Genomic DNA, 25,150 nt, shown 5'->3' with positions numbered 1-25,150 from the left:
ACGGTGACTAACCATAAGCCATCACTGGAAGGCAGGGACCAGACCCCCCAAATTTATTTCCAGTAGAGGCAGGGAAATAGTAATGCCTTCATGCAAGCCCATGGTATAATATAAGAAAATCCACTGTTCTCTAGTTGTCGATAAAAGAAAAAAGAAAGCACATCAGGTGCAGAGAAGCATCATGCAGATGGGAGTGATGAATAGGAGCTCACAACATCAGAAGGGACAAAAATTGCCTGGCTCACCTAATCGAACAAAACAACAGCTGGGTGGAATAAAACCACGCTCTGTAAATCCAACACGAGTCAAGTCCAAGGGCAAGAGGGAGTTATTTGAACTAAAGGATAATACTGATGAAAGAATAAACAGGTATAAACTAACTCTGAATAAATGCAGGCTAGGAGTTAGATGAAAGTTTCCCACCGATGAGGACACATTTACAAGTGTTTCCCAACAGAAAAGGGCAGCATGATGCCCCAACCTGCTTTCAGGGTGAAGATCAGTAAACTCAAAAGCCAGATTATATGATGTGGTGGCCTATTGCAGTAGTAAATCAGACTATATCCACAAAGATTAAACACAGCACTAGGTAAAGCGCCTATTTAATGCCTAAGTATGGCAAATGCAGACTGTGCGACTCACCTTAGAAATATCACAGGAAGTTTTTAAGACTGTTTTAACACAAACCAGTTTCAAACTACTGTTTTATTCCTTGGGGGAACACCACACTGTAGCAGAAGAAAATCAAATTTATGCAAAGCATCATTTCAATGGGCCTCTGTCTATGGGAAGGGCAGTTGGACGAGTGTTAAACCACATCTGCGCCCTGTTCTACAAACACAACAGCAAAACCTGACAAGTCTTTTTTACAATGCAGGTACATTCAGAGCTTCAGGTGCTAAAAAAATGCATATTATCATAAAGGCACAAATATCTGTACAAAGACTAAAACCACCTCAAAGACAAAAAATATAAACTTAAAGAGGAAATAATATTTACAGGCAAACATGGGCAGAATACAACTGCTTACTGTTCTATAGACAGTGTGGTACAGTTAGAGTACACAAATTCGAAGCATCCTGCCTTCCATAAAGCTCCCATTTCCCCAAATATGTAGGTAATTCTACATTAGAAAGTCATTTCTGCAATAAATTTGGATGAGACGTCAAAAGGATAAAAGAAAGCTTTAAATATTTAAGTTGTAACGGAACACGGTCATAAAGAAATACTGTGCAGAGTGTAAAAACATTCTTTCAGCTGCTTTCAGATACAAGGAATTCTATCTCAACAGCTTTTGTTTCTGGAATAATCTCAAGAAGCTGTGGTGCAAAATACACTCATTAGTAGAGTGTTTACCAAATTTAAAGAAAACACAAAGCAATCCAAGCAACACATGGATTCAGGTGCATTTGAGAGCATAACCCGCTACCACGGGGATAAATCTTTCTTTAAAAGACAGGGTTTCTTTTGGAAGAATCTCTCAAGATATGAAATCAAAGAAGAAGACACACAGAGAATAACAGTGAAAAGAAGCTGTAAAAAAGGTTGTCCTGTGACCCAGCAACACCGGAGAAGGTAAAACATGAAACACAAAAAGGTGTTTTGAAATCAGATTTGAACTGGAGGAGCAGGTAGCCAACAGCTTAAAGAGCGAGGAGAAATACAGAATATTCCCTTATAAGAATTTCATTCAAATCTAACATGGGAGCTCTTGCTAAGATACAAGGAACTTGTGGCTCACCTGTGACAGCATTTTAAGTGTCCACAGAGGAATTAATCTCAATAAAATCCAACAAGTTTCCATACCGTATATGCTATGTATTATCAGTCGATAATAACTAAACCAGAGCCCAGAGGAGGTTTGTATCGCTGAGCTTTCAAAATACAGACATTTGACAATTGCTCAGAAGATCCAACTACACAGAATCAGCTGTTTTGGCCATGAACTTCAATCTTGAGCTGTTTTCGCTTACGGCTTATCACCAGGAGGGCAGTATAGCAATTAGATTTTCACTTCCAACAACCATTTTTAATATCTTCCACTTCAAAGTCTACAATAACTGCACTTGAGAGCATCAGGAAATGAAAACTCCTGCCTCCATTTGATATTTCAGAAGGACCTCGAGGGGAGAAAACCGAGTCATCCCGATGGGAATTTTGCCAATATGTAATTACTAAACTCCCTACTTGCTAATGTGCACGAATGATCAATATAAACTTCCTGTTAGTATGAGAAACACAACAGCTGACCAGGCTGGAGCACAAGACAAACCATGACTTCCATTAAAAAAAATTAAAAATGGGGGTGGGTGGTGTTTAGAGTGTTTATTTTTATGTTTGAAGATCCCTTTCTTACCTCCTGTAATTTTCCTTTCCAAATACTAAGCAAGCCTTGATTTTATTTACCCGGCCATTAACTGAAGCTGCTACTTCATCAATTCAGCTGTGACTCTGATTAGCCACCACGTTTCTAATAACAAAATGGGGAAAACACTCAAGGAAACAAATAGTGAAACAATTACTGAACTCTATAAGCTATTGTCGAGGGTTTAGATTGCAGGGTGACAATAAAACCCTGGCAGATGTATTGTTAACCTCCTCTCACCTCTACTTTCCCCTTTTGCCCTTCCCTCACCCCCCTCCCACTCAGGACAGGCGATCGGGAGGGAAAGAAGGACAGAGAGAAGAGAGTTGGAAAAATTAAAAATGTTTTACTAATGCTACTAATAAGAATATAGAAAATAACACAAAATATACAAAACCAATCTTGAAAGTCTCAGCAACTGCAGAGCCGGCAGCCAAAGTCCTGGACTGGACTCTTCAGCCAACCGGAGCTGGATTCAGTCTGTCACTAGGCCTCAGTTCGCAGGGACGACTAGCAAGGTCCTCTCTTAATGTCGGCCATAAGGAAAAAGGAAAAGAAGGAAAAAGGAAAAGAAGGAAAAAGGAAAAGAAGGAAAAAGGAAAAGAAGGAAAAAGGAAAAGAAGGAAAAAGGAAAAGAAGGAAAAAGGAAAAGAAGGAAAAAGGAAAAGAAGGAAAAAGGAAAAGAAGGAAAAAGGAAAAGAAGGAAAAAGGAAAAGAAGGAAAAAGGAAAAGAAGGAAAAAGGAAAAGAAGGAAAAAGGAAAAGAAGGAAAAAGGAAAAGAAGGAAAAAGGAAAAGAAGGAAAAAGGGACGAGATCCTCATGATCTCCCACTTTTATATGAAGTATTCACGTGAATGGAATGTTATATACAGTTGGTCAGTTTCTTGGTCACTTGTTTCTCATTGTCCTTCTCGCAAGATGTCCATCCGTGCTTATCAATAAGTTTGCATGCCATTGCTATGTTTACCAAAACATGTATCTGGTTCTCCAGGAAAATGCAGCTGATATGAAGCTTTAGCTGACAGGCAAATTCACTAAAAGAGAAACAAAAACCAGGACAGCTATGTACGAAAACTTTCTGAAGAACTACAAAAACGGGCACAAATAAATAACCATTTAAGCTAATGGGTTATTAAAGAGACTATTAGATCTCCCTAGGTATTTAAAATAAAATCAGAAAACTAAAGAGCAAGTTAATACAGACCATAGGGATGATAAAATATAAAGTTAAAGAAAGATTTATCCCCATTTTTAAAGTGAGGGTTTCTCTTGGAAGGATATGGAGGGTTTCTCCAGGGATATGAAATCAAAGATACACAGAGAATAACAATGAAAGGAAGTGTTAAAAGGGTCGTCCTGTGACCCAGCAACACCAGAGAAGGTAAAACATGAAAGATAAAAAGGTGTTCGGAAATCAGATTTGAACTGGAGGAGTAGGTAGAAAAATATGATAAAGTGAGTACATTACAAAGGAGTGTGTCATTAATCTAGGTCTCTATAGATGCTGGCATACTATTATGAGAACAACTCTAAGGGACAAATGGGGGGGTCAGATGAAGCAACCAGGAGTACTAGAAAAGAAAAATCTTTAAAAAATAAAAAGGAAAAACCCATCTAAACATCAGCCAGTCTGCAGCTACAAGAAAACCACGTGTAAGCCACATATAGACAGGGGAAGGATTGACAAAAATTATTTGTATCGCTAAAGATGATCATTCTGATCAGTGCTAACAGACCGAAACAAAGAAACTGGAAGTTTAGGTAGAATATCTAGAAATTTAGTTTATTTGGCAGCAGCAACACGTCCCCAAAGAAGCCACAAATCCTGGAACAGCTTCAAACACGACTGGACAACATGGTTCAAGACAGGTGAAGAAAATAATCCACTGTGGGCAAAACGAGGAAGAACAGGAGGCAGGACCACCAGCCTCCTCCTCCTCGATGCCAGCACCAACACAGAGACATACCGGTGTGCGGGCACACGGCCTTCCAGCCACAATGGAGCTCGGCTTCCAGTAAGTCCAAGAGCTGGGATAAAGCCAAAAAATCTCAAGGCAGAATTGCTGCTGCGGAGCTGGTGGCCAGCTGAGAGGTTTTTGTGTCGAAAGTCAATGCGCAGGGCAGCGGTTCTAGATCTTCTAGGGGGCCTGTCCCTTCCTGGGCCTCCGTTTTACTGGGATATATAAATGTACAGTAATATCCTTTTGAACAAAAATTGCTCGGGTAAACCATTTCAGTGATTTACAGGGTTGGGGAAGGGTAATGAGGTAATTTTAGGAGGAAAAAGAAGATTAATTATTAACAATACAACTGATTTTTATAGCCAGTGCTCATTTATGAGCGGTTCCAACATGCTGTGTCAAGTGATACGTTCTGATTTATGGCTTTGCACACTTTGTATTCCAGCTGTGGAATTCTTTCCCTTGCCATTCATCCTACTAGTCCGGTTAATATTTTTGTAGACTTTTTTTTTTACTCTGATTACAGTATCTCCTGTTACATTTGTGTTCTTCAAAACAATCAAAAGGTAATTAGAAGGAAAAGCTCTTGACACTCCTAACAAGGCACACACAAGAAAGCTCAGTTCGAACCGGTAAAGTGTGGGTGTATTTTCTAATGCACAAGCCGCTCTTTGCTATGCACATCTTACAAAAGCACTGATTATTAAACTGCTTCTGAATTGCCCTAGGTTACAATTAAGCTTTCCTTTTCTTCACCCTCACCTCTCTGCATGTTGCTTTTGCTTTTTGTGTAGTAAAGACACTAGAAAATTAGAACCTAACAGGAGACGGTACTAATGCTGACCTTGCTTCTTATGTACATTATACTAAAAATAAACGAGTGAAAGCTAATACCACACAAATCCAAATTTTAAAGCTCCACACGTTTCTTCCGAAGAAACTGATACCCTTGCAATTCAGAAACACAACATTATGCGGATTTAATCTTGGATGGTGAAACATTCATTGCTGGGCTAAGAAGTTTTTGCTTTTCCCCCTCAAATCTAAAACATATTGGTTACCTACTTAGTTTTTGCTATTTCAGTGTCTGAGCAACCCCAGTCTTATGTGTACTTATCAGGATCCTTGCAAGAAGAGGACAGACTAGAAGAAGGTACCTGAGTCACAAAGAAACTCACATAAAACTGAAGACCTCCAAATACCAAAGTGTTTCTCCAGCTACTAGACCATCCTTACCTGCCACAATTAAAATTAATTAATTCACCACAGCACCTCTCATAAATAAAGCCTTGAAGCAGAAAGTACTTCAGAGTAAGAACAGGATACCTTCAAGAAACAACATTTTTGCTACCAGTTCTTACGTTTAGCATAACAGAGTCCTCTTCTTCCCAATGGAATTCTAAAAGGCTATCACAATTACAGATAAAGTATCTAAAGACCCAGAACTTGGTTTTCTGTGAGGAAGGATGACTGATCATCTTTCAGAGGGATGTCTTGAAGCCTTTCATGAGTGAAGTCCAAGATCTGCAAGAGATGCTGTTCCTCAGAAGAGGGTTAATAGGGCAGATTATAAACTTCACAGCTGGTGTTCCACCTTTTAACAGATTAACTATTAAATCAATTGCAAGGAAAATATTCTGAGGTGACAGGCCAGAATAAAGACAGCAGCAACAGCTAAATCAAAGCGCCACATTCCTCATGTTTGAAGCCAGTTTTGCTAATTATCTTACTGGGGCTCTAGTTAAGTCTATCACACCTATCCCAGTCACAAGTGCAGGGCACTCTGAAGCAGTAATTAATGGGTTTTGAAAATCAATAGTATTTAAGGATGTAACAAAAGTGCTACAATCTATCCTTGGCCATCTTACGAGATTGAAGCCTGGACAAATATAATCACACACAGCTCCTTTACAGGACAGTTTATTCCCAGTCCAAGATATCCAAAATTAACTGGACTACAAGGAATAAACTTGCATTACAATTAGCTGATATGCTATCCTGTCACATTTTAATGTAGTTTTCCTGGAGTATGGGAAGCCTTATGGAAGAGAAAGCATAATTCCCCTGGTATGCATGCACCTAAGATGATAGGAAGCAGATGAATTACTTAGGAGTACACCTGGAAGGATTTTGCAAGCAAATTTAAAGTAAAAACAGTTGACATAGGCAGAACATTTGAAATATCAATCTAGAAAGCTCACTGAAAGAAAGTGCTTACAGCAGGAAAAAGCAATCAAAGTCTAAAAAGATTAGGCTGAGATGATGTAAAGTTAAAATATTACATGCAACAAGCTTGTTGGTGAAGGGCAGATTTGCTACTATTATAGCCTTTACTGGAAAACAAAATAAAACGTATTTTAAATGTTATTTTAAGACAGGTTAATGATATCAGATTGGAAGGAAACAACCAAGATGGGGAAGCTTAATTCTTCAGCCACTGCTAAAACTAAGCAGTGACCAATATGATGTTCAGTGATCACCCATTTGATTTTCATCATATTAACTCCTTCCAGTTCACCTTTCTTCTTCTGTGCCAGTGTCAGCATCTTGGCTTCACATCCAGTGTCCGCACCAACGACTCCAAGTCTGGAGCAGAAAGCACCGCTTTTGTTAGTCCTCACCACAAACAGAGATACCTACTCGAGGCACAGTGAGCTGTGAGTATCATCTCAGAGGCTCTGGTAGGACTCAAGGGAATGGCAGGAAGATGTGCCATGGGAGGTTCAGGTTGGTCATGAGGAAAAGGTTCTTCACCCAGAGGGTGCTGGACACTGAACAGGCTCCCCAGGGAGGTGTCACAGCCCCAACCTGACAGTGTTCAAGAAGAGACTGGACAATGTCCTCAGACACACGGTGTGAACTGTGGGGTTGTCCCGTGCAGGGACAGGAGTTGGATGCGATGACCCTTGCGGATCCCTTCCAACTCAGGACATTCTATGATTTTATGACTCTTCAGGCACTGTGCAGTGCCATAGGAGACCTGAGCATTCAAGGAGCCCAATCTGCTCACTGGAAGGTGGGTGGCACAGAATAATATGTGTTAATCCTCTTTTCCAGGTATTTGTAGCTTTAGAGTAGCCTTTCTTCAAAATCCAAATCCTCCATCTTTTCCTCCCTTTCTGGCTATCGGTGTGGATTTCCCCTGGGTGTCCAGAATGATTAAAGTCTCTCCTACTAATGACTCGTGCCATTCTTTTGTATTTTGCCCTAACTGGATGGCAGGAAATTAAAGGTAAGATGCTGTGTGACAAATGTAAAACAGAGCAGGTGGGGATAATGAAACTATTGAGCAAACACAGCCTGACTGAGATATACAGCAATCACTCAAATGCTGATTGGTGACAGTCCCTCTCTTACCAGTAGTACTAATAGAAAATCCCATCTATAACTATCTTTTTTTGCAGGACTGCATTAAATGAAAAATCCTAAGGCTACCTAGAATATGACAGAAGAAAGGCACCTGATTTCTGAAATTATTTGGATTCTTCTTCACTCCTAAACACTCAACTTCATCTCTTTTTCTCTGAAGTCTTCACAAACTTTTCCAGTTAATATGACAACCTCGGGCAAGAACTTTCAACAGTAACCAATTAACTGATTAATCCAAGACTTGAAGGTTGTTGCTCCTGGTCTGCAGCTTCTAACTCTAACTCTATTCTTCAGTTACTATCCAATCGTCATTTCAAGACACTTTCTTGATCTTGCTTGAAAAATGAAAAGAAAGAAATTGACTTTGTCTATCAGCCCTAAAACCTTGGCAAAGCTATTTATCTAGAGGGAAAATGAAGCTGCTTCTTCACAAAGACAGTAAGATCAAAGTCCACATCTCAAGTATCTCACAATCTAAACCAAATGCGGGAAGAGATATACAACACATTGAAGGTTTGAACTTTAAACACTGGCTTTTTGTTTTAAATATAACTTAATGCAGTACCTACACAACAACAGTTCAAAATGTTGGTGTCAATCATTTGGGCAGAAGTCAATTTTACTGAATAACGGTATGAAACATTCAAAAACTGAACACAAAATCAAACAAGTTCCGAGCACAAACAGTAGCTCAAAGACTGACAGAGGAAACCTTCACAGGACAGATTTGAGAGAAATGCAGAAAAAATAGCATAAAGCAGAAAAAAAAAAAGAGGTTAATACAAAAACATGTGGAAATCAACACAGTAGAGTTTTAAGAAAAGGAAACAGTTCTACAATATTGCTCTGCAGCCTATAGAACAGAGAAAGAAGAAAAAGGCAAGAAAAGTTAAATTGGGATGGCCTCAAGATTTCTGAGTGTTGTGCTGAAGACCATATTCTGAGGGGCATCACAGGAAGATAAAACTTGGACCCTGAAAATTTTAACAGCCACCAAACCCCAAATATCTGAGTGAAAAGCAACTGTGATATCGCAGATCACAAAGCCATAGCAGTTTGTTTAAGCGAACAAAAACAACATCTGCTGTATGATTTCACTACCACGGTGCATTTCTCTGCTGCTTTTCAAGGCATCTACACGAATCAATTGAGCTGATTCTCATTAGAAACTTCACTTACCAGCTCAAAGGAGGGACACGCGACATGAACAGGCCAACACTCATCTGGTTTTCACTTTGCTACTTCTAAAGAAAGCCATGAAATTCCACACTGCCACTTCGTGGACATGGCATTAAACTGTTATCCATTTGCAGAATCCAGATCTGGGGGTGCAGGGGGCTATCAACAAAAGTGCGTTGCCAACGTTCTTTCTAAATATCTATCACTACATTGAAAAAATAAAAACATTTTGCTCTCCAGTTTTCCAGGCTGTTTACTCACGCACTGGTCAACGTGTTGTATACAGTTGGTTCTCTCTGCTTATACGGGTCATTTCCAAAACTGTGAAAAGGATTTGAGGAAAAAACAACAAAACAAACAAACAAAAAACAAACACAACACAAAAGAAAAATAAATCCAAAGGGGGGGAAAGAAAAAAAACACATCCATTTTCACTCATGAGCAAAATATCACAGAATCAGAGAACGTCAGGGATTCGAAGAGACCTCAATAGCTTATCCAGTGCAATCCCCCCATGGAGCAGGAACACCCAGATGAGGTTACACAGGAAGGTGTCCAGGCGGGTTGGAATGTCTGCACAGAAGGAGACTCCACAACCTCCCTGGGCAGCCTGGGCCAGGCTCTGCCACCCTCACCATGAAGAAGTTTCTTCTCAAATTTAAGTGGGAACCCTTTGTGTTCCAGTTTGAACCCATTGCCCCTTGTCCTATCATTGGTTGTCACCGAGAAGAGCCTGGCTCCATCCTCCTGACACTCACCCTTTATATATTTATAAACATTAATGAGGTCACCCCTCAGTCTCCTCTTCTCCAGCTCCAGAGCCCCAGCTCCCTCAGCCTTTCCTCACACAGGAGATGCTCCACTCCCTTCAGCATCTTTGTTGCCCTGCGCTGGACTCTCTCCAGCAGTTCCCTGTCCTGCTGGAACTGAGGGGCCACAACTGGACACAATATTCCAGGTGCGGTCTCACCAGGGCAGAGTAGAAGGGCAGGAGAACCTCTCTGACCTACTGACCACCCCCTTCTAATCCACCCCAGGTACCATTCGCCTTCCTGGCCACAAGTGCCCAGTGCTGGCTCATGGTCACCCTGCTGTCCCCCAGGACTCCCAGGTCCTTTTCCCCTACACTGCTCTCTAATAGGTCATTCCCCTGGGAACCTGGGGCTGTTCCTGGCCAGATACAAGACTCTACACTTTCCCTTGTTACATTTCATTAAATTTTTTCCTGCCCAACTCTCCAGCCTGTCCAGGTCTCTGGATGGCAGCACAGCCTTCTGGTGTGTCAGCCACTCCGCTCAGCTTTGTGTCACCAGCAAACTTGTTGATAGTGCACTCTCTTCCCTCGTCCAAAAATATCACCGGAAGCAACTCTGAGTTTATATATATGTTTTTTTTTTTTTTTACTTAGGTCTACAATATTTAAAATCTGAATAAAATCTATATGCTGTGGGCAGAAAGCAAGTAATATCTGTAGAAATCCACCCTGCAGCTCTCCTCCAGTGTGTAATAACCTATTGAGCTAGCCCTGCAGCTTCCCTGGCACAGTCTGGGTCTGATAGGGACCTGGCAGCATCCGGCGGGAGGAGAAAATGGAAAATCCTTCCAAAAGCAATCAAGTCTGTAATAAGAATCACACAAGCATCCCCTTTCTTACACAGTAAACCTTGTTAAGTACCTATAGAAGAAAAAAAATGCACCCTTTTCACCTAGAAGAAATGCGAATTCCAACCTGTGACAATAAAAAAATAAGTTATTTGGGTCATTTTAGTTCCCTGTTGTAGGTGATGCATTTGATTTCAGAGAAAGCCAGATCTGGAGGTCCTATTTCTGAAAGACGCGTAAATAATTTTTCAGGTATCCCTGAGTTTGCTCATTGCGTGCTCAAAATACTCATTAGAAGAGACCACAGTAGCATGCTTTCCGGTTGGGAAGCAGTGCCCTGCCTGCAAAAACAAAGGGTGATGACCCGGAAAACCAAAGAAAACCCGCTGATAAACAAATAGCAGATCTAATACAGCAGACAGAAATACTCTGTCCCAAGGTTGTCAGTGTGCAGACTACTTTCAATGCTCAACTATGCTACACAGCTGTACAGAACTTCTTTTATCTGATATTGCATCAGATTCCTAGATGCTGGATCGTGTCCAAATGAAAATCCTTATCCAACTGGAATTAGCAATTACTGAAAATCCAGCCTACAGGTAGTCGCATCTTGAGCTTCCGCTGTAAATAACGAGCTCATTAAAGCACTGTATAAATCAGAAAGCTTCCAGGGTCATGTTTTATGACCATGAAGTTGATGCCTTGAAATCTTACTAGTTGGAATTAATAAAAAACCCATTTTAGTGTCCTGTGCTGTACCTCCAAGACTCACAGAAAAGCAGATGTGAAGGAAGAAACAGAGGGACAGGCCCAGCTGATACGAGTTATGTTCACTGTCCCAGCTTTACTCGCCTGGTGCTGCTAGATAGAGGCAGATTCTCAGCTCATCAACAACACCACATCTTCTAATTCTGTGTGCTGGTTTGACTGAAAATGAGTTAATTTTCTCCATGCAGTTAAAAAACTTTCTTTTTCATGGCTAGCACGGTCATTATTTGGACTTAGTTTGAGAACAAGAGGTAACACCGCAGCACAGAGTTAATGTTTTCAATTACTCTGGTCTGAGCGCCAAGGACATTCTGAGCACTCTGCCCACAGGTGTGAGGCAGCGAGGAAGGGGGGCAGTGATGGGGCAGAGCTTGACTGACATTCAAACTGATCAATAAGAGTATTCCATCCCATTAACATCATGCTTCATATTTAAGGGAAGTTGGGATCGGGTCTCTTTTGCTCTCACTCTTGGACACTCGCTCTCTCTTGAGCACGTTCTTCTTCGCTCTTTTTGTTGGAGACGGGGGAGTTCAGTTTTGGACATTTAGTTTGGTCTTTTGCCATTTTGCAGTGTCCTCTGTGCCTTTCTGCCTTTTTTCCTCTTCTGTCTCTTTGGGATCGGCTGTTCGGGACCAGGTGCTGCTTCCTGGGACTGGCTTCTCGGTATGGACAGAGTTCATGAGGAATTGCCTTGAATATCTTTTATTTCTATTTTATATAGGTATTTACTAGTAGTGTATTAGTATTTTGTCATTTTATTAAACTGTGTTTAGCACAATGCAAGTTTCTCCCTTCCCTTTTGACTCTCTCCCCTGTTTGGGGGAGGGTGAGAAAGGGGATAAGCGAGTGGCTCCTGTAGTTGTATTGTTAGCTCAGGTTAAACCATGACATTCTGCTTGTCTACTTTCCTGCCTAAAGAAGACTGAGCCTTGCCTTCTCAAACCTAAAAGTCAGATCTCAAAATACCATTGTGAACCTTGTCCAGCTGAACCAGTTCACTCTTTTGTCCCCTTCTCTGGTTCCTCTGGTTAAGGAGGAGAAAGGGAAGGGTCACATGGACTAGGCTGCAAGGAAAAATACCCTCTTGCTTACAAAGCCATCTGGAGATCCTTTAAGAGACACCAGCCTGCACACATCACTCTCGGGTCACTCCAAGGACACTGGATTCTGAAAACAAGTCCAAAGGAACCAAGGAATAATGTCTCCCCAGCAAAACCAAATAAAATAAATCCCCAGGAAACAGCTGGGAAACAGATACGCTGCTGGGCACCAATCTCAATTTTTGAAATAAAGTTTGGAATTTCCCTCAGGAAACCTCTGCAATGTGGAGGGCACGTTGAGTCACCAGTTGCTGGAAAGGTAAAGAACTTGAAAGGAACCTTGTAAGGCTGCGGGCGGCGAGCACAAAGGACGCGTCTCCCCCTCAGGACTAACAGAGAAAGTAATTTCTGCCTCCCAAGCTCTAGACACACTGGAGTACGTACTCTGTCAGATGGACCTTACTGTAGAGGAGGTAATGATCCTGTAGATGCTGACTGCACTGATCACTTCGAAAAATCTCAGTTTTTCAGTCACTGATCACTGTGCATATGCAGCATACTACTTCAAGAAAATTATTTTTTTAAAACAGATAGAAAAAAAAAAAAATAGCCTGTTTTTTGAGCTAGCACAAAACCCTCAAGTAGTTTACAGCTGCATTTTCAATTGCACAAAAGAGTCTGTGCCCAAAATCTTAAATTCAAAAAGTGACCAGCAAAGTCATTGGGACTCTACCCATAACTTGCCTATATGGGGACATTGAGATTAATTACTTACTAAAGCAGTGCTGTTCTGTGTTTTTCTGAGTTGTAACACTCTCTAGAATCTTCTCTCTTCCTGACACCTTCCTTCCTTGTAGCACTTCCACAGCCACAGAATAACCAAGCACCTTTAATTCACACAGCAGCTCAGCTTCCCTGCTGATGGACTGAAAAATGTCTGTTAATAATGAGGCAGGTGTAAAGAGCCGCACACCTAGAAAACTCAAAGCAATCAAAAGTAGGTAGCTTTTCCCTAATGACCACTTCTGAGTTCCCTTCTAGAATTATAAATTTCATTTTTGATACATATTTTGAATTAATAGAACTCTCGCCATTTTCTTAGCCTTTCATGATTCATGAACCTTTCTGTGACCCTCTTTTGAGAAAGTCAGAGAACAGCCGAGTGTGTCAGCACTTGCATGCACTGCAAGATGAAATGGCCATACACCACTGAGCTGCTGGGACTGGAGACAATTCCCAGAGTTCCTTTCAGCATTTTTGCAGCGATTATTAAATCTTTCTTTTGTTTAGAAAACATCTTCCCCACTGTGAAAGGCTCCAGCAAATACGGAAAGTGCAGTTTCACCTAAATGGCAGTTTCACACACACAGAGACACAACAATCCCCAGACTAAAAACATTTTTGTCTTTCAATTATGACAACAGTCATTTTTATCTGTGACTAAAGGCTCATTTAAGGGAATTTAAAAGTCAGCAGTGTTCCTTTACTATAATTTATTTTACATTAATCTTCCTATTCCTAGCTACAAATATATATTCTGCAAATTCATACCATGCAGTTCATAAGCCTCTCTGCTTTAGTTTGCACATAAGCAAAATTAAATTGTACAAATGTCACTGCTCTGTTACCATTTGGAGTGGCAGATGTCCAATTGCCAGCTGTACAAGTACTGAATATGAAGTACTAATTATACAGCAATCAAACGCTTTGTTAAACCATATTTAAGAATTTTATTGTCACTTAGCTACACAAGTATTAGGAGATAAACACATATGTGGTCCATTACCATGGCCTCTGTCAAGTTTTAAGCATATCCATAATGTGATGGATAAATGAGAACTGTTGATTGGACACATGTAGACTTTCCAAAAGCCTTTGACCCCGTCTTTCAATGAAAGCTCTTGGGAAAACAGAAAATTAAGCTGTCACAAGATGAAGGGTAGAGTTGCATCATGGATTAGAAAGCGGCAGAGAGGCAAGAAAAAAATAATGATTAATTGTGGCAAAATGAATCAAAGTAGTGCCACGAGATTATCATCAGGCTTAAGTCAAGTATATAGATTTACAATCTGGGAATGGAAATAAATTAATGCAACGGTATTTGCCACTGACTCAAAATCACTTAAAATTACTAAAGAAATAAGAAAGCATGACAGCAGAGAACATTTGTCTGGCTGAGTTAGCTTCTGCTATTTATTCTTTGAAGGGAAGAACCCCTCTTTCAACTTCTATTTGTCCACAGCACAAAAAGCAAGCTAAAAGTGTTCATCTTAAAAAGCACCAACTGTTCCCTCAAGAATCCTGGTAAATTTAAAAAGGAAATCTGTGATGTGGCTTCCTATGATTAGGTCACTAAACACTCAAATCCCTTTCAGTCTTAAAGTTCGTGAGGCTGTGACATCCTCTTCTCTTAAATCGCACTTTACAACTCCTCTGTGTCCTGATGTCTTCAAATAATTCGGCCATGGCCAGGCAGTTGGGGTGATCACACCCAAGTGATTCCACTTGGTTACTGAAAGTCCAGAACTCTAGAAGCCAGACGGAGTCGGCTTTATTTTATTAACTCACCCGGAGAGTCCCAAGCTCAACAGTCTCTGGCTGCTTTCCAAAGAGGCAAAAATCCAGCAGGACACCCAAGAGAACAGGTGACAGTACAGATGTGACAGTCAAAATTCAATAACACTATTCTAACTTTAAGTAAATTTTTCAAGTTAAGTTCCAGAGTAATGATTCCCATGCAAAACAAATCCGTGCATCTTTGACAGTTGTCTTTTTTGTGCAAAGGTTAAAAAAAACCCACAAACAAATAGTAGTTTTGTGTCACTGTTCATAATGTAGAGAATTCTTGGAAGGCAGTCTATGCATAAATAAGATATCTCACATCTAACAACACAGATAACAGTCATCTTATCTCAATCTCTTATCTTTTGTCTGAAGCAAAAATAGGAAGGCTCAAAAGTGGCTAGAAACATAGGTGGATTATATATATAAATTTTTTTAATCTCCAAATAAGGGTCCCATAAGGAAAGCACAGTTACCAATATTTATTTACCAGATCTCTAATGAAAACAAAAAGCAATAGACCTAATTCTGTTAATAATAATTAAAAAATTCTTATATGAAGGGAGCAGAATGTACTGAGACAGGACCAGAAGCCAAGAAAGCAACTATTTCACCAGTTCCTTGAGAAGCCTGAAGCTATATTTCATATGCTTGTTGCTCTACATGCCAACATAAGGATATACTATCTCAAAAGCAGTCATGTGGTAGATAATACATATTACTCATGGACAATGACAGCTCAAGGCAATATTTCACATACCTGGAAACATCACTCAAGTTTGATCCAAACTGAAACACAGCACTGCTTTGGTAGCGACAACAAATTAACCCCAAGGATTCTCCTGACTGAGAAGTATTAACATAAACCCTCAGGTACCACAAAGGGCTCCTTCGAATTTAAAGTATTTGTAAGAAGGGTAAAGCACTTATCATATAGACATTCATATCAAACCAGACCCCCAAAACTGAACACTACGTGGGCTGAACTGGCCTGAAACATCAACCCTACTAAAATAATGAGTAAACTGTAACATTTAAGCACTTAATGTTAAACAACAGCACTTACATATGACCTTGTTCTTTTTGCTTGGGTGGGAGGATGCTGGGTTTTTCCTTTATTATTACTATTTTGTTTAACTTGGTGTACAAAAGCTTGAGTAATTCAGCATACAAGCTCTCTCTGGGAGCTGGAAAAGATTAGTTAAAAGAAAAAAACAAAACAAAACAAAACAAAACAAAAACATCTCTACTGACTGCCCTCTAGCACACAGGAGTCAATCCAAAGCTCCTGAGAAACCCTGAAGAAGGAATTACTAAACCATACAATAGATTTGATCAGCGAGGGATATAAGAGTCCTCTGAAGGCTTAGCATAGTTAAGCTTGCAAAATAATTCTTTGCAACTGGTTTTCCATTTCAGTTGGTTTATTATTCTACAAAGGACACAGAGCAGTTAGTCATCCACCTCCACAAGGGAGGAAAACTGGCTAGGTACAAACTGAGAACGGCAAGAAAAATAATTTTTCATTATTTAAAATAAAAACTACAAAAATCTCTGAATACAGGTCATTGCATCTGGGGTACATGAAGAGAATGGAAAGACAAAGTGCTACAAAAACACCTTACCTCACCTTCACATCTTTGAATACCTACAACTGATTAGCTGTCATCATTTCCACTGGTTCTTTAAGGAGTGAATGGCAAAGAACTGCATGTAGGCTTCTGGAACACAATGTAGCAATTTGTACTAAAATTAGCATATTAAAAACAAATTGCTAAGTGGCACAAAGATGTAATTTGCACAACAAGCTTTCCATTTGGCTTTTCAGACTGCAACCTAAGGAAAACATAATATTTGATTTGGACCTGCCAGGATCCTTCAAGCTTTGGGCCTTCAATAGTTTCTTATAAATTATTTACAACAAACATTTAATGCACAATATTTAAATACCATCAGCAGAACTGAGTGGTACCAACTCAGGGACAAGTCAGAAACCGATTTTCGGTAACACTTAAAATACTACAGGCTGTATGCGAGTTTTAAAAACAGTATCAGCAATGAGAACTCAGAGAGAGATGAGAAACTTTCTGGCTTGTTTGCTCTCTGAATTTGAATTTTTGATAAACTAAGAAGGCCATAAAGGCATAGCAACTGATCGCTGAGCCACACAGACTCTGAATATACTCCCAGCTCTTCTGTTACAGCAACTAGATTTCAGCATAACAGCTGATCTTCCAAGGTATTTAGCTTCACATTAAGTATTTTAGAGAAAGTTGAGAAAGACCCCTTAGTTGTTCTATGAATGATATGTTGACAACCAAGTTTTGCTGGCTAAAATTTAAATGTAGGTTCATAATATCAAAAAAATAAAAAAAAATCCTCTTACCCTGAAAGTGCAGTTACAGTATCATCGCTAAAGAAAATCTTGACATCTCTACTGAAATTATCTATTGTTAAACTAACTCTAAGATAAAGTGGGCTTATTTACTGCTTTGTTTTTTAAGCTGGGACCACTTAAATGCTCTAATTTACAGCAAAGTCCTTATACACGTTTTTTTCAGCGCAACTGACAGAACAACAAACTGTGGTCCCAAACACTAAAACTGTAAGGTGGGACCAGACTGTCTATATTTAGTCCCTTTTTCTTCAGAACACACACCTTTCCACCTCCCACCTCTAATCTCAAACGCATCTTCCTCCTCCTGCATAATTTAGAAGCAGATGAAAAGTATCAGTTCACAAACCAACAATGCAGGGGCTATTTCAAAAATTTACATGCTAGTCAAATTTATTTTCACATGGGTGAAGCAATAGAGCTTCCTCTTCCCTGTGAGGATTCTCTCTCAAATTACTTCTTAATACGAGGAAGATACAAAAATACATACTCTGCAAATGTCTCATTCTATTTAAAAACTTCTAAGTTTGTCCAGCTTTAAGAGTATTTAATTTTGTTCCCTCTTCACCCAGTCTGCCTCTTCTCAGCCATAAATCTACACACCAACTTCCTTTTTCCCCTCCGTTTCTCTGCTACTGTTGCCCGGATCCTGCAGCTCTTCCCATTCCCACACTCTGAAGCCTCTTTCACAACTATTCATTTTGGTTCTTCGCCCATGTCACTGTTTGTAACCAGGAGGCACAGCCCAGAGTGGACGCCCAGAACCTTCAGTCTTCTGCGTGCCAAGCTCTTCCAAAGCGCTGCCGAAGCATCCCAGCAATGCGAAAGGCCTCATCAGATTGCCCGCTCCAAGAAATCCGGGGAAGGTGAGCCTGTTGCCTTCAGTTCTATTTTCCTAGAGTCTTAAAACTTCAAAAGCAGCCGCCTGTCTCATAGGTGTGAAAGCTTTTTGTAGGACAGTCATGGCCCAGGACATACAAATATTTAATTTTTAAGCAAAACATCAGTAATAGAAGGTTTGATCCTTTACCTGCTAACACAACAGGACTGGTTGAGGGAACCGGGGCTGTTCAGCCTGGAGAACAGGCTGAGGAGAGACCTTCTCACTATCTACAACTACCTGAAAGGAGGTTGGAGCATGGCGGGTATTGGTCTCTTCTCCCAAACAGCAAGTGATAGGACAAGAGGAAATGGCCTCAGGTTGTGCCAGGAAGGTTCAGACTGGATATTGGGAAAAATTCTTCATGAAAGGGTTGTCAGGCATTGGAACAGGCTGTCCAGGGCAGTGGTGGAGTCACCATCCCTGGAGGGGTTTAAAAGGTGTTTAGACGAGGTTCTTAGGAACATGGTTTAGTGCCAGAGTTAGGTTATGGTTGGACTCAATGATCTGAGGGTCTCTTCCAACTGAAAGGATTCTATGATTCTATGAACATTGTCTCTCCTCAAGCACCTCCTGGATGACCATCTATTCAAAGCGCTTTCTTCTTTCCTTAAAACATGCTTGAATATATCTAAATTCCTAACTGCCTCTGAATACCAGAGTTGTAAAGTAAAAAACTCTACTCTTTTGCCACTGCTCCAAGCTATCCTAAAAGACCAGCACCCACAACAGGGCGACTCTTTGAGATATTCCAGCTCCCACCACCTGCAACAGATCAACCTGATGATAGTCAAGACTCACCACAGAATGATTAGGGTTAGAAGGGACCTCTGGAGATCATCACTAAAGACCAGTCAGGTGAGGGTGTCTGTCCTGGATGAAGATGTCTCTTCCATACAAAGCTCTCTCCTCTGTCCCTAAACTGTTTTGCTTGGTTTGGCTGGCCGTGGCTGGGCAGATGCTCTCATCTCAATGGGAGCTGAGCTGCACACCCGTGTACCTTTACAGCATGATACTCTGAACATGATTTCAGTATAACTCCCCTTTTTGGCTATTCATATAGTGCCACACAACCACTTCTACTTCAGAGACCCACCTCACCCGACCCCCCCACCTCAGCCACCCCCTTGGTGCCTCCAGACACCCCCCTGACCCACCACGGCTTGGGACACAGGCCAAAGGGACAGACTTGGGACAAGGGGGAGGCCCAAACAACATGCTGGGGCACGGGAACAGAGAGATCAGTCCCAACGCCTCTTTAAAACACAGATTTGAGGGGAAAGGTGACAGGAAAACATCCATTTCCACCCGCCGGGGGTGGCTGAGGGGCAGCGGCCACGTTAACCCGCCATTTCCCCCCCACCTCAGCAAAGAGCGGCCATGGAGGAGGGGGGATCCCCCTCCCGCGGGGCCTGGTCGGCGGGGTGGGGGAACGAGGGGGTGACTGAGCCGGGACGGGGCGGCCACTCACAGAACTCGGCGATGTGGTAGGAGACGGCGTAGTTCTCCTCGCACCACTCCAAGGTGGAGGTCGGCGGGCCCCAATAACCCTCCCGGTCGGCGGCCGGAGCCATCGCGGCACCCGCTTCAGACCAGAGCGGACAGAAGGGGAAGGAGTCGTGGGGGGGAGGCGGGAGAAGGACGCCGGGCCCGGAGCGCAGCGGGCGGGGGCCAAGCGCTGAGCCCGCCCGGCCGGGGGAGGAGCCGCCGCTGCCGCGGGGAGCGGGGCCCGCGCGTTGCCATGGCGACGGGCTGCGGCCTGCGCGGGCCGGGCCGGGTGTCGCGGTCCCTCTGAGGGGAAAAACTCGGAGGGGAGGGAAGCGTTGAGGTGGAAAAGGCAGATTTAGAGATAAATCCCTGTTGGGAAAAGGCGGCAGGGGGCATGTTTGGCTTAAAGGGCACGTATGGCACCCGTGTGGAGACTAGGGGTGCCTACGTCTGCCTTCACATCACACCCTTTTCGGGCAAAAAACACACTCCCCAAAGTCGCTTTAGTGGCACTGAGGTGGTTTCCCCTCTACAACTCCATGAAAGGAGGTTGTAGCATGGAGGGTGTTGGTGTCTTCTCCCAAGTAGCAAGTGATAGGATGAGAGGAAATGGCCTCAAGTTGTGCTTTGTGAGGTTTAGATTGGATATTAGGAAATATTTGTTCATGGAAGAAGCATTGTTGTTGGGCATTGAACAGGCTCCCCAGGGCTGTGGTGGAGTCACCATCCCTGGAGGGGTTTAAAAGGCGTTTAGACAAGGTTCTTAAGGACGTGATTTAGTCCTGGAGTTAGGTTATGTTTGCACTCGATGATCCTGAGGGTCTCTTCTGACCAAAATAATTCTATGATTTTACTTACAGGCTGCAGGGAAGGTTTGTAACTCGAGTGAGGCGGCGCGGTGGCTTCAAGTTTTTAAATGAACAGGCAAATGTTCCTCGTACTTGTGGGCTGGGAGGAGGAAGGAGGTTTTTTATAGCACTGCCTACTACACGGGGGTTTTCTCTCATCTGATGCCTTATTTAGTTCCCTCAGTGCTTACTACGCATACTATACTTACACCCAGAATATGCAAAGTGGTTTTCAAGAGGAGTTCATATCCAAAGTAGAGTCTAAAAAGGGAAAGGCTCAAAACAGAGGGAAAAAGAATAAAACACACAAGTAAAGGCCTAGTAATATCATCTGTGTTTTATGTTTCAGGATAAGGTCCGAAGATTTGATGGGAAGCTTTGCACAGACCGTGGGGACTATACGGAGTGCAGTATTTATTATACCTCCATATAAACACACAAACTTATTTCTCCTCATCTCTCCTATAAGCTTAAAAACACCAATCAAAACACAGACTTTTCCTGGTGTAAATGCTGATGTTTCGTAATGTATACATCTATCACAAAGAATAACCTGCCTTCTGCAGTTCAAGTTATATATAATTGCTTTCAGCATCAGGTAGAGATGTATTTAATGTTTTTCGTAGTGATATAAAGCCTTCAAAGCAAAATTGATTTTAGTGATGGCAAAGATTAAATACTTAGATTGTCAAAACACCATCAAAATCACTGTGCATTTTTTTATGCAGGCCTGTCTTTATATTTTTTTTCAGAGCTAGATTATCCTCCCCAGATTTAGACTTTCAAGATAAGAGGTCTGGAAGAGTACCAAACTGATTCAGAAGCACAAAACTGGTTGTAAACAATGGAGAGAATTCTAGCCCACTTGATGCACTATGATTTTTTTGGACTTTTGAAGGTTCTGTTTATATAGTAAAGGCTCTGATCTGTCTTTTGTTATCATGGTTAACCATTGTAAGATTAAAGGTTCTTAACAAAAATAATTCAAAGTTTGAAATTGCAGTAGTTCAGAAACTAAAGAAAAAACTATTAAATATCCCGTTTGCACACCAGGAGCACAAAATGGGCACAATACAAAAAACTCAAGTGATTTGTGTAATATTGAATTACAGTTGGCTGTAAATAAATCATTTTAAATATTGGTGTTTGTTTATTTTCTCATCACATATATGCTGGACGTGCAAAGATTTGTAACCACAATCAAAACAGAAGTCAGACATGAAATTGGCTTTAAAACTGGAAAAGATAAATTAATGAAATATTGTATGGGGTAGATAACAACAATATGGGCTGTTAGCCATTCTGTTTTTTCTAGATAGAAAGACAAGCAAGAATGTATTGTTTGCCCTTAATGTGAATCATGGCGAAATTTTTATTTGATGTGTTTCTGTAGTAGGTTCCATCACAATATGCCTTTATTCCTGACTTATTCTGTTGTTTGGTTCTCTGCTTTTGAACTCTGGCAAATCTTTTAGTCATTGCACTATTGAAGAGGCAGCCACAAACCATTATAATACAGGGGTTTGAGGTTTCTTTTCCAACAACTGTTTTGTAAATGTAAATTCATCTTCCATAAAACCAACTTTGACCATTTCAATACAATAATATATATTAAAAGCAATACTTTTCCTCTGTAACCTTGAGCTACGCTTTGTAGTAGACCTTACTGCACTGGATATAATGTGACAACCTGAAGTTATTTGCATCTAAACATGGTCTGTCTGACTAGATGGTCAAAGGTGTTGTCCAGGTGTTGGATTTTCTTTGTCTGTCCTGTCAGACCTATGGAAGGAATGTCTTGTTTCTGAAATAACAAGCAGAGAAACAAACATACAGCTCCTGAAATGCTTATTTTCAGTACTACTAAAAATGTGCGTGACGTGCCAACGTGAGTAATTTCCTGTGGCCTCTGGTTGCCTGTGGCAAAGGATCCTCTTTCCATACAGTGTTATTTTGCCCTGAGACCTCAGCGCTCAATTGGTCAGTTATGTTAATTGAATCGTATCAGTTTACACACTAGAGTCCTGTAAATTTAGTCTGTGGATCCAGTAGTTTTTTACTTGGGAATTGGAGAGGGCTGCTGTTTAAAAATTGCACATGTTCATCTGTTTCTCTTTATGAAATTCGGAAAATGACACCTGAAGAAGAACATTTTTCTCTATCCCTGCTCTATGCAAACACTTTATCATGGCTTGTGCTGTTGGTTGTTTAATTTCTGCATAAAATCAGGCCTAACAAACAGATTGATTAGAACTCATTATGGCTATGTAAGCTGGAGAAGATTGTACATATTTCCGCTCATCAGTATATACATGCATAAAGGAAGACAAAATTGACACAAAATCTTGAAGATGTTTTCACTGCTCGCTTCTAATAATGTTAAAATAAAGAAATCAGTCACCTAAAGCTGAATTTTATTCTACAAATTACCTGTTCAAATTTTATGTTAATTATGAACCGGTCCTTCTTCTGGGATCTTACTTTATATCTTAGGCGTGGAATCCTGAGTCAGGGCTCTTGGCTCTGAACTCTCACATCCCGTGATAATGTTGAATTCCAAATACTGCGGCTTAAAATGTCATTATTGGCAACTTTCTGAATTGTCTAGGCCGTACTGGTTACAGAAAAAGCTCATTAACACCTCTAGATCCTGCAAGCCTGATCCTGTGTAGCATGTAATTTATCCCATTGATTTATATGCAGATAGCATGAGTAAAATGCTAAAAGCAGCGTTTTAAGAGGCTGAATCAGACTCTTTGTAAAGTGCCTTGAGGCTTAAGAGCTCTTTATGAGCACTGTTGTGGGGATGATGATAGTTATGCCTGAAGTAATATCACAGAAACGTATTGGCACCTGAATAAGTGAAAATATAAGTTGTTTCGTAACATGAAGAAGGATCTGACCCAAAAACTTCAGCAGAATTTAGCAGAACTGATTCTCTGTTCGTAGCTCTGTAAAGCAGAAACATCCGTGCTGAAGTTAAGTGGAGTCATGCGATTGTAAAGCATCATGAAGGGGACTCAAGGCCTAGAGCCATATAAATATTCATAAACTTGTCAGTGTAATATGACTGTTCTTAGTCATGTTTTCAAGGCTATTGTAGGCAATTTGGCAAATGGCTGCGTCAGTGAAGGATTTCAGCTCTGTGGATGCTGTGAACATCCAGCATACATGGGAACACAACAACCTGAACAGTGTTATAAAGGGTTAGTGAAAACAGGGGCTACCGAGCACAGGTATTTCAGGAAGGAGGTGCCATCTGTCAAGGAGAGGACATTCCCTCACACAGAGGATGGTTCGGTCCTGTATCCAGTCCTCAAAGCAGATTTTAGAGCTCGGTATTGGGACTGGTGCTGTTGAACATCTTTGTTGGAGACATGGACAGTGGGATCGAGTACACCCTCAGCAGGTTTGCAGGTGGCACCAAGCTGTGTAGTATGGTCGACACGCTGGAGGGAAAGGATCCATCCAGAGGGACCTTGACAGGCTGGAGAGGTGGGCCCATATGAACTTCATGAAGTTCAATGAGACCAAGTGCAAGGTCCTGCACATGGGTCAGGGCAATCCCAAAGCACAAATACAGGCTGGGTGGAGGATGGATTGAGAGCAGCCCTGAGGAAAAGGATTTAGGGGTGTTGGTTGATGAGTTTGCAACATGCATTTGCAGCCCAGAAATCCACCCGTGTCCTGGGCTGCATCCCCAGCAGCGTGAGCAGCAGGTGGAGGGAGGGGATTCTGCCCCTCTGCTCCGCTCTGGTGAGACCCCCCTGCAGTGCTGGTCCAGCTCTGGGTCCTCAGCACAGGACACACATGGACCTGCTGGAGAGGGGCCAGAGGAGCCACAGAAATGATGCGAGGCTGGAACAGCTCTGCTGGGAGGACAGGCTGAGAGAGTTGGGGTGTTCAGCTGGAGAAGAGAAACTCCAGGGAGACCTTATTGTGGCCTTCCTGGACTTAAACGGGGCTTGTAAAAAGATGGGGACAGACTTTTGAGCAGGGCCTGTTGTGATAGGACAAGGGGTGATGATTTTAAACTAAATGAGGGGAGATTCAGGCCAGGCATGAGGAGTACATTTTTTATAATGAGGGTGGTAAAACACTGTCTCAGGTTGCCCAGAGAGGTGGTGGATGCCCCATCCCTGGAGACATCCCAGGTCAGGCTGGACGGGGCTCTAAGCAACCTGGTCTAGTGGAAGAGGGGTTGCAACTTGATGATCTTTAAGGTCCCTTCCAACCCTAACCATTCTACGATTCCATGATTTTTCTTCTCCATCCTTTTCCTAGCACAAGCATATCTGATTGTGTCTATCACAGATGTATTCCCAAAACCTTTCAAATCAGAAGTTGAGGCAGGTTATACCATGCACAGCAGGTCCCATTTAGCCACAATCAGGATGTTTACTTTCTTGTTGCAGTGGGTTTAGCTGAAGCTTATCTGCACCCAATCATTACTACCCTAAAACAGGCAGCACGTGGAGGTGTCTCCAAGCACCTGCAGCTTCCAACCCATTGCATTAACATGGCATAAAATTGATGTCAGTTTGCAGTAATTTGCAGGGCTGAAATTGGTACGGGAGGAGATAAACCTGCTGTTCAGCCATTCCCAAGGGAGAAGCAGTTGACATTGAGAAAAGTGTGGAAGTAAAGCTCATCTTAGTAACTTTTTCAGGCATCTGAGCTTGATTATATG

General features: G+C 41.6%; 1 protein-coding gene across 4 annotated transcripts in view; it reads right to left on the bottom strand.

The window, feature by feature from the left end:
* Nucleotides 1-19,819, bottom strand: part of ACER3 (alkaline ceramidase 3) — a 70,618-nt gene extending 50,799 nt beyond the window's left edge. The window contains exon 1 of one of the 4 annotated variants that reach the window (XM_065076026.1): nucleotides 19,596-19,819. In XM_065076026.1, the coding sequence (XP_064932098.1) occupies nucleotides 19,596-19,698 (103 nt within the window). In that variant the 5' untranslated portion in view covers nucleotides 19,699-19,819. The remainder of the gene's footprint in view (nucleotides 1-19,595) is intronic. The other 3 variants (XM_065075952.1, XM_065075884.1, XM_065076119.1) reach the window with 3 other exon arrangements.
* Nucleotides 19,820-25,150: the final 5,331 nt, after the last annotated feature.

Source organism: Columba livia, chromosome 1 (assembly GCF_036013475.1).
Source record: "Columba livia isolate bColLiv1 breed racing homer chromosome 1, bColLiv1.pat.W.v2, whole genome shotgun sequence".
Classification (NCBI taxonomy): domain Eukaryota; kingdom Metazoa; phylum Chordata; class Aves; order Columbiformes; family Columbidae; genus Columba; species Columba livia.
Note: the sequence above shows the minus strand (reverse complement) of the source record. Positions and strands in the feature narration are given on the sequence as shown.